This window comes from Populus alba, chromosome 12 (assembly GCF_005239225.2).
Source record: "Populus alba chromosome 12, ASM523922v2, whole genome shotgun sequence".
NCBI classification, from domain to species: Eukaryota; Viridiplantae; Streptophyta; class Magnoliopsida; order Malpighiales; family Salicaceae; genus Populus; species Populus alba.
This window is the reverse complement of record NC_133295.1, coordinates 8,157,015-8,167,546: the sequence shown is the minus strand read 5'-3', so window position 1 is coordinate 8,167,546 and position 10,532 is coordinate 8,157,015. Positions and strand designations below refer to the sequence as shown.

The 10,532-nt window shown below is 36.3% G+C and overlaps 1 protein-coding gene across 1 annotated transcript; it reads right to left on the bottom strand.

Moving 5' to 3' along the window:
* Window positions 1-4,567: 4,567 nt before the first annotated feature.
* On the bottom strand, window positions 4,568-10,282 carry LOC140956198 (uncharacterized). The gene is made up of 8 exons (XM_073412828.1): window positions 10,058-10,282; window positions 9,360-9,583; window positions 8,583-9,239; window positions 8,294-8,543; window positions 7,688-8,119; window positions 6,982-7,240; window positions 6,355-6,409; window positions 4,568-5,976 (listed from the first exon to the last, which is right to left on the bottom strand). Exons 1-8 carry the CDS (start codon window positions 10,215-10,217, stop codon window positions 4,888-4,890), a joined length of 3,126 nt encoding a protein of 1,041 aa, XP_073268929.1. The 5' UTR covers window positions 10,218-10,282; the 3' UTR covers window positions 4,568-4,887.
* Window positions 10,283-10,532: the final 250 nt, after the last annotated feature.

The window sequence follows — 10,532 nt, the reverse complement described above, 5'->3', positions numbered from 1 at the left end:
TTGAGACTTAATTAAGCTTGGAATTGATTTAATTAATCCAATTAAGGGTTTAATTGGAGAATTGATAAGTTTTGAGACTTAATTGGACTTGGATTTAATTAAATTAATGAAATCAGGGACTTAATTGAAGAAATATTAACGTTTGAGGGCACGATTGCAATAAATTAAAATCCAAGGATCAATATGTAAATGGCGCTGAGATGCAGGGGTTCAATTAAAAGTTACCCAAGGACTGTACTGAAAAAATTCAAAATTTCAAGGATCAAAACGCAAATTGCCATTAACATCAGCACTGTTCATCTTCTTCACCCGAAAACAAGAAGAAAACGCATGCCTTTATTGCATTAAAATGCATGCAACTGCATGGCATTCTCTGGTTATAAAAGCCAGAGAAGGAGAACCGGCAAAAGGGGAGAAATCACAGAACAAAGAAAAAAAACTGGGGGGTTGAATCACAAAACCGGGGAAGAGGGCAAGCCGCGAAAAAATACCCAAAGGAGGGAGCAGAACCGAAAGAGAAGGGGAAGCTAAACCCAGACACAAAAACTAGGGAGCACAACAGGGCAGAGAACGGAAAGGAAACAGACCCGGAACCAGAGAAGGGGAACCGAGAACCAGCAAGAAAAAACCCGAAACAGAGGAAGAATAAGAGGACAACGCAGGAGCATACAAAGGAACCGAAGAAAAGTTTTGGCCGGTCATCCATCACGCCTCCGTCTCCTAAATCAGAGAGCAAGCCAGGCGAACAAAAACGGAGAAGAGCCAGAGAACAAGAACGCTTCGCCTCCAGCAGGCCAGGTAAGTAAACTTCTCTTTCACCGCCTTTCATTTTAATTCACTTCCTACTGTACATTCTCATTTAATTCCTTTATCTGATAGTGCACGCGTGATTTAGTTCACGCGTGCTTCATGCTGTGGCCCAGCCGGGTCACTGGCTTGGGCCAGTGACCAGGCTGGGCTGGGCTGGGTCGAGCCCAGCCCGGAAAAAAAATAAAAAAAACAGAAAAAGTAAAAAAAAAAAGTAAAAGTAGAAAAATAAAAAAAATGTGTATCATGAATAAAAATAATGTAAATTTATTGGTTTATTCACTGACGCCAGAGTCAGGAATAAAAATACCGGTTTAAATTTATATTATTTTTATTCGTTGTATTTTATTTTATTTAGCTAGAAAAATAAAAAATATGCATGCATAAAAATAAATTTATTTTTATTTGTTCACTGGTGCTAGAGTAGGAAATAAAGAATATTGATCTAATTGTTTTTTAGCTACGAATTTTTATCAACGCCAGAGTTGGAATTATTCGAGCTCGAATATTCACTGACGCCAGAGTCAGGAATATTATAAACAAATTATCATAGCATAAATTAATAAATATTTATCAATTTAAGACAAAACCAACAATGCAGTCTGCCTTAGGCAGAACGTTTAAGGGGTGATAATATCTTCCCTTTTACGTAACCAATCCCGAGCCATAGAATCTCTGTTGACCAGTTAGGGTTCCTAGTGACCATAATACTAGGTGGCGACTCCTCAAACAAGACATTTTTTCTAAAAGAACCGGATGCCAGAATCTGTTCTTTTTTCCATAATTAATTCAAGAGAATTATTTTTTAGGGCCGCCGCGATGTCGGGTGCGACAAAAGTTGTAGGCTTTTGTCTTACTTTTCCATCCATATAAAGTGGACCTAAATCCGAAATCTAGAGCTCCAGATATGATCCAATTACCGAGCAATGTTCCGGTTTGGACTGCACCGACATCTCTTTTATAAGTTTGGCCATCTCTTTGTCCTTTAACTTTCAATGCTTAAACTCATCAATCAATCCTTTTATTTATGTGATAGTCCTGCATTTAAAATGAGCATTTACCATAAATTAAGGTATCTTATAATATTAAACTTGTTATTATAAAACATGCTTTAGTTAAGGAGTTATTGATACTTCAAGTGCAAAATGATGATATAAAACCTTGATAAACATGCACTTTTAAGTACTAATCACACCCCCCAACCAGCTTATTACTAGTCCCTAGTAATCTAAAGCTTTAAAATAGAGAAACAATTTGCAAGTTCCACAAAGCAAGGCATTCATCATTCAACTTCCATTAATCTATCGAGATAAACAAACTCTCATGAAATTTATATTCCTGCTTCATACTTCGTAAACAAGATATTAATAAACCTTCTTTTTGTGTGCTCAATGAAAACATAGATGATGGGGCTTTTGTTGGAAGAAAACAATATTATGTTCAAATGTTTAAGGTGAACTTCCTTGGGTTGGGATTTTTTTCTTCTTTTTTTTTTTTTCTCTTTTTTTTTCTTTTTATTTTCTTTTTATTTATATACACATACAACTTGAAACACAATGTATCTTTAACCCATGTAACGAGTTTTAGGCTAATGACTCCCAGACCAGTTGGTCTTAGGGCATTAGGTGTTGAGACACCCCTACGAGCTTAACAACTCGGGTTGCAGATACTGATACGTAGATAGTGCAATGTTTGATTCCCTTAAGCTTTTCTCCTTAACCCATGTAACAAGCTTTGGGCCAATAGCTCCCAAGTCAGTTGACTTTAGGGTATTAGGTGTTAAAACACCCCTTCGGGCTTAATTGCTTAGGTTAGGGAGGCTACGAAACTAAACTTATCCACGTTTTATTATCATCAATACTATCTTTTTTTTTTTTTTTTTTTTTTTTTTGCAAATTATATACTATCCTTTTCCCTTAGTTGTTACCTTCAACAAAAGAACATAATTAATGTAATAATCCAATGTGCAACCCACAATCATATGTTAAAGTGTGTGTGTGAAAATGAAGGTTTAATAATACTTGTTAAATGAGTATATGAGCAGAATCAAGTGATAACAATGTGAGAGTTTGTAAACCTGAATATTTCAAGAAGTATTATGATAGACCTTGGTAATGAAACTTAATAAGATGCGTCTCTAGAGTCAATAAAATTGATTCCATACTCTGCCATCCTAATAACAATTTTGTCAAATGGTTTTAATAATAGCAAAAACAGTTAGCAAGTTAGTATTTTTTTTTTTAAACTACTACCCTCTCCCCCCAACCAAAACGAGACATTGTCCTCAATGTTCGAAGGTAGAAAGATAGAGTATAGAAGACATCACCTGAAACAGCGAACAATGACAAACCTGAAACACACTTAAACAAACATAAGAAGTAACAAAACAAAATAATATGCTATTAATAAAACCAAAAGACACAAGGTTTCACAGATGAAGGCTCAAATCTAATCTAAGCTTTTTACGGCTTTCCTTAGTTGACCAATCTAGACGACTCATGCAGGGATCAATGACAGGGATGAAAGATTGTAGTTGGTCAATCAATTGTTCAGCAGTAGCAGCAGAGATTATGATTCGTCGTGCCGAAGATGTTAGAAATTCCTGTTCCACAGCTTGATCAAGGAAAGACAACAACTTATCATAAAAACCATTAACATTTAACAAACCTATAGGTTTATGGTGAATGTGCAGTTGGGCCCAAGATGAAATATGAAAGATCTCTTCCAATGTGCCCAGACCACCTGGTAAGGCAATGAAGGCATCAACATGGTTAAACATGGTATTCAGTCGGTCAGACATTGTTGGGACCTGTAGTTCCTCTCCAATTGTTTTTCCAATGATGTCCCCAGTTGCTAAAGCTTTGGGGACAACCCCCAAAACTTGACTGCCTCCTAAAAATGCAGCCATTGACACACCTCCCATTAACCCAAGGCTGCCTCCCCCATACACTAAATGAATCTTTCTCTCAGCTAGTACCCGACCAAGATGATTTGCTGATTCTAAAAACTCTTTTTCTTTCCCAGAACTGGATCCACCGAAAACACAAATATTTCTTATATGATGACTTGAGGAACCTGCCATTTCTACACACTTCTATATTTGATGAATATATGGGATGAGTAGAAATGAAGGGAAGGAAGAGAAGAATTTATAGATGAAAAAGTGAAAATGCAATCATACCACCTATATGTAGGCCAGCTGTAGTCTCACAAACTCTCTCTCTCTCTCTCTCTCTTTATTAATTATTTATTTTGAAAAAGCATGTATGTACAGGTAGTTGTGATTGTGGCTCACATCTTCCCTTGGTTTTACGTCCAAGAACGGCTTAAACGCCCTCTATGGGTCGGGGATAGGCTTCCCATCCAGTTTTCTTAAAAACTGGCAAACAGGGTCTTTTTTAGTCAGATTCCCAAGACTAAGTCGATCATGTTCTTTATGGAATTGTGGCCATAAATCATGAATTACACGATGCACATCTCCACTAGGATGCGTCTCAAGGGTCAACAAAAGATTATCTAAAGACCCCTTACTCAGGCCATCCTTAATGAATTGTATCTTATCTTCACGGTTTACAGATACCATTCCTAAAGAATGACATGTCATATTACAAGTCCATCTGGCACATCGATGACAGACTTTCAGTCGTTTTGCACGACGTTTCTTTGCAAAAGTGCTTTTACCTGTTCCAGGCATGTGTGAAATGAAAGAATTGGATGACTCACCTGATAATCGAACCTTTGCTTCAATTAACCAACGGATATCTTCAGGAATTCCATGATTCATTAACAACCTCAATCTTGCACACCTAGCACGGTAAATGTTATTAATCGCATTTGGAGGCAAAGCGGGAAAATACCTTTTCAACTTTTCAAGAGTGGTGTCCATTTTCAAAAGAGAATTAGAGAAGCGATTCAAAGAAGGAAGAAAGAGCTAAGAATTATACAAACATATACAGATATCAGTTATTTGGGAAACTGAAAGAACCGACTTAAGTCACGGAGTACCGTTATCCGCCATTTGACCGGGGTGAAAGAGAGACTAGCAAAACAACAAAACACAAAACAATGTGAGAAAAAGAATCAATCTTTATATACAGGATCACTCAATTCAATAGAGTCATTTTCAACCGAAAAATTGTCAAAATAAACTTTCAAACGATGCCCATTTACCTTGAAAACATTGCCATTCTTTGGATTCTCAATATCACAGGCCCCATATGGATACACATGTTTCACAATAAAAGGACCGCTCCATCTTGTTCTTAGTTTTCCAGGAAATAAATGGAGTCGAGAATTATAAAGCAAGACTTTTTGACCAACATTGAATGTTTTTCTCAGTATTTTCTTGTCATGAAACTCTTTAATTCTTGCTTTATGAATTTTTGAATTGTCATATGCATCATTTCTTATTTCCTCAAGCTCATTTATTTGCAATTTTCGCAGCTGACTAGCATCATCAAGGCTTGAATTGAAAGCTTTAATAGCCCAATAAGCTTTATGTTCAATTTCCACAGGCAAGTGACAAGGTTTTCCATAGACTAGTCTATAAGGTGACATACCTAATGATGTTTTATAAGCAGTTCGATAAGCCCAAAGTGCATCATTAAGTCTTAAAGACCAGTCTTTCCTATTAGGGTTCACTGTTTTCTCCAAGATCTGTTTGATCTCCCTATTAGCAAGCTCTACTTGTCCACTTGTCTGAGGGTGATAAGGGGTGGCAACTTTATGTGTGATTCCATATTTCTTCATTAAAGACTCAAATGGCTTGTTGCAAAAGTGTGTTCCACCGTCACTTATCATGGCTCGAGGGATTCCAAATCGACTTAAAATGTTTTCTTTCAAAAACTTTATCACTATTTTGTGATCATTGGTTCGACTTGGAATTGCCTCTATCCATTTTGAAACATAATTTACTGCGACCAATATGTACAAGAAACCAAATGATGGAGGAAATGGACCCATGAAATCTATACCCCAACAATCAAAGATCTCAATGACAAGAATAGGATTTAAAGGCATCATGTGACGTTTCGAAATAGATCCCAACTTTTGACAATTTTCACAAATCTTACAGAATGCATGTGAGTCTTTGAACATGGTGGGCCAATAGAATCCACTTTGTAAGATTTTTGCAGTTGTCTTTCTTGATGAGAAATGACCCCCACATGCCTCAGAATGACAAAATTTAATGACACTACTTACCTCATTGTCAGGAATGCATCTTCGAAATATTTGATCAGGACAATATTTGAATAAATAAGGGTCATCCCAATAAAAGTTCTTCACTTCGTTCAAGAACTTTCTTTTGTCTTGGGTACTCCAATGAGCTGGCAATTGTCCTGAAACAAGAAAATTAACAATATTAGCAAACCAAGGCATCGTAGAGACAGAAAATAAAGATTCATCAGGAAAGTAGTCATCGATTGGTGTAATGTCAGATCTCGAATCGGTTGTCAATCTTGACAAATGATCCGCGACAACATTTTCGGTGTCTTTCTTGTCTTTGATTGTGATATCAAATTCTTGAAGTAACAAAATCCACCGCACCAATCTAGCCTTAGAATCTTTCTTAGAGAGAAGATATTTCAATGCTGCATGATCACTAAAAACAATAACAGGTGAGCCAACAAGATAAGATCTGAACTTGTCACATGCAAATACTATACTGCAAGTAATTCTTTTTCAGTGGTAGTGTAATTCATTTGAGCACTATTTAAAGTTTTACTTGCATAGTAAATCACATAAGGTTTCTTATCTTTCCTTTGTCCCAAGACAGCACCCACGGCATAATCACTAGCGTCACACATTATTTCAAAAGGTAATGACCAATCAGGAGGTTGAATGACAGGAGCAGAAGTAAGCAAGTTTTTAAGTTTAACAAAGGCTTCCTCACAATGTTCAGTCCATTCAAAAATATTATCCTTTGTTAGAAGGTTACTCAAGGGCTTAGATATTACACTAAAATCTTTGATGAACCTTCTGTAAAAACCAGCATGTCCTAAGAATGATCTAACATCTTTAACAGATTTTGGTGTTGGTAAGTTGGCAATTAACTCGATTTTAGATTTGTCAACCTCAATTCCTTTCGATGAAACAATGTGACCAAGTACGATGTCGTTTGTTACCATAAAGTGACATTTTTCCCAATTCAGTACAAGATTCTTCTCTTCACACCTGCTCAAAACCTTTTCTAAGTTAGTCAAACAATCATCAAATGAATCACCAAAAACAGAAAAATCATCCATAAAAATTTCAAGAAAACGTTCAACCATATCACTGAATATGCTAAGCATGCATCTTTGAAACGTGGCTGGTGCATTACATAATCCAAAAGGCATCCTTCGATATGCAAAAGTACCAAATGGACATGTGAAAGTAGTCTTCTCTTGATCTTCCAATGCAATTTCAATTTGATTGTAACCTGAATAACCATCTAGGAAACAATAAAATTCATGACCTGCAACTCTTTCTAGGATTTGGTCCATGAAAGGTAAAGGGAAATGATCTTTTCTAGTCATTGAATTAAGTTTCCTATAGTCAATGCACATGCGCCAACCCGTAACAGTCCTAGTTGGAATTAACTCATTTTTCTCATTTGTTATCACAGTGACTCCAGACTTTTTGGGTACAACTTGGGTAGGACTTACCCATTTGCTATCAGAAATAGGATAAATGATTCCATTATCTAGAAGCTTAATGACTTCATTTTTCACTACTTCTTTCATATTAGGATTAAGCCTTCGTTGCATTTCTCTAGAGGGTTTAGAATTTTCCTCCAAATAAATCCTGTGTGTGCAAATCAAAGGGCTAATTCCTTTTATGTCAGCTATGGTCCATCCTAATGCATTTTTGTGCATTTTCAGAGTCTGTAATAACTTACCTTCTTGATGCGCATTAAGTTTGGAAGAGATTATTACCGGAAAAGTTTCATTTTCTCCCAAAAATGAGTATTTGAGATTAAATGGTAACGGCTTCAATTCAGGTTTTGGTGGTTGAACACTTGAAGGTATGGGCTCAATTGATCGTGGTGGCAATTCTTCAATTTGTGGTCTCCAATTGCATGCCTTTGATTCCTGAAAGTAGACCATTTGCAAATCATCAGATTCATCAATCTCAGTTTCACTAGAAGTGGTTTGAAATTGATCATGAACTAATTTTTCAATAAAGTCCACTTCCTGTAAATCATTATCATCTCCAGGTTGCTTGTAAATGTTGAAAATATTCATCTCCAATGTCATGTTTCCAAATGATAGCTTCATCAGTCCATTCCTACAATTAATCAATGCATTAGAAGTGGCAAGAAATGGACGTCCTAAAATGACAGGAATTGAATTACATGCTTCAACAGGTTGCGTGTCCAAGACAACAAAATCCACAGGATAAATGAATTTATCAACTTGTACCAACACATCTTCAATTATTCCTCTAGGCACTTTTACAGATCTATCGGCGAGTAAAAGAGTTACAGAGGTTGGTTTTAACTCACCTAGATTGAGACTCTGAAAAACTGAATATGGAAGTAAATTCACACTAGCTCCAAGATCAAGTAAGGCTCTTTCAATTTTATGTTCTCCAATAAAGCAAGAAATTGTAGGACAACCAGGGTCTTTATATTTCAAAGCATTATTGTTCTGAAGAATGGCACTTACTTGTTCGGCTAAAAATGCTTTCTTTTTCACATTCAATTTTCTCTTCACAGTGCACAGATCTTTCAAAAATTTAGCATAGGAAGGAACCTGTTTAATAGCATCCAACAAAGGTATATTGATCCTTACCTGTTTGAAAATTTCAAAGATTTCAGAGTTGTGACTAACTTTCCTTTGTTTGATCATGGCATGAGGAAATGGAAGTGCTGGCGGGGAATCAGCTTTTTCTTTGCAATGTTCAGGTTCAACCCCTTCCTTACCCTCAGAGATAGACTCATCATCTTTCTCACAAGGTTCTAGAATAGGTTTTTCAATAACCTTACCACTACGAAGAGTGATGACTGATTTGACTTGATCCATGTGTTGGCTTCCAGAACTACTTGCATTTGCATTGTATTGCCTCTTTGGATTTTGCTGTGGTTGAGAAGGAAACTTACCTTTCTCTTGGAAACTGAGAGCAGATGTTAATTTTGCAAGAGCATCTTTAAAATCGGTCATGCTTTGAGCAAGTTGAGTGTTGATTGTCTCCTGCTTTTCAATGAATGCATGCAATGTTTCCTCAAAATTTCTTCTAGGAGGTGGAGCATAAGGAGGTGCATATCCATGAGAATTTTGGAAATTATGGTGTGCTTGAAACGGTGGATGTGAAGTTTGTGCATTGTTGCTATCACTCTTCCAACTAAAATTTGGGTGATTTCTCCAACTAGGATTATACGTTTGGGAGTATGGGTTATGGTTGGGTCTTTGGAAACTGTTTAAAGCATGGGCTTGTTCATGGAGGCATTCCTTAAAAGAAGGCAAAGTTGGACAATCATTTGTTGAGTGTTCCTTGGTTTCACAGATTTGACACACAATGTCTTGAACATATTTTAATTGACCACTCTTTTTCAATTCAAGTGCTTCGACTTTTCTAGCTAAAGATGCAAACTTGGCTTGGAGGTCATGATCTTCCCTAAGGTTGTGCATACCTCCACTAGATGTATGAGGTTGAGTTTTACCTGGTGCCTCATAAGTACCTGTGGTGTCCCAATTTTGAGCATTTTCGGCTAGCAAGTCTAGGTACTCCATTGCTTCATTAGGGTCTTTATCTTCGAAAGTTCCATTGCACATCAATTTAACCATTTGCCTATCTCTAGGTGTTAAACCTTCATAAAAATGTGAAACCAATCTCCATGTTTCAAAACCATGATGTGGGCAAGTATTAAGCAAATCTCGATACCTATCCCAACATTGGTAAAATGTTTCTCCTGGTTTTTGAGTGAAAGTGATGATTTGTCTTTTGAAAGAGTTTGTTCTGTGAGATGGAAAAAACTTCTTTAAAAATTGTTGTTGCATATCATCCCAAGCACGAATGGATCCTGGTCTCAAATTTTGTAGCCATGTTTTAGCTTTATCTTTTAATGAAAAAGGAAAAAGCTTTAATCGAATGGTGTTCATGCTACAATTTGAGTCATTATAGGTATTACAGACCTCCTCAAATTCCCTTAAATGCAAGTATGGATTTTCTAAGTCTAAGCCATGAAAAGATGGTAAAAGTTGAATAATGTCTGGCTTAAAATTAAAATGAGATGCATCAGGAGGGAAAACTATGCATGAGGGTGCACTTGTTCTTGTGGGATTCATGTGGTCTCTAAGTGTTCTCATACGGTTATTCTCATTATTCTCATTATGAAGTGATTGATTATCTTCTTCGGCCATATTTTCTGAAAATGATGAGGATACCCTACAAAGTCTACCACTTAATGTACGTGACCAAACTCTCATGCACGTGTAAGAAGAGAATAAAAGCAAGAAAAGAAAATAGAAGAAAAAGAAACAAAACAAAACAAAGGAAACAAAAATAGATAAAATGAAAAGAGAAAAGAGAAAATAAATTAAATATTATAATTTATACAAGAATTTACCTCCCCGGCAACGGCGCCAAAAACTTGACATGATCAAAAGCTTGATGTCTTTTCCCAAGTGCAGGAGTGTCGAAGTAATAAATAACCCAGCAAGACCGGGGTCGAACCACAGAGAGGTTAATTGTATAAATTATAAATAACAAAACAACAACAACAACAATAATAATAACAATAA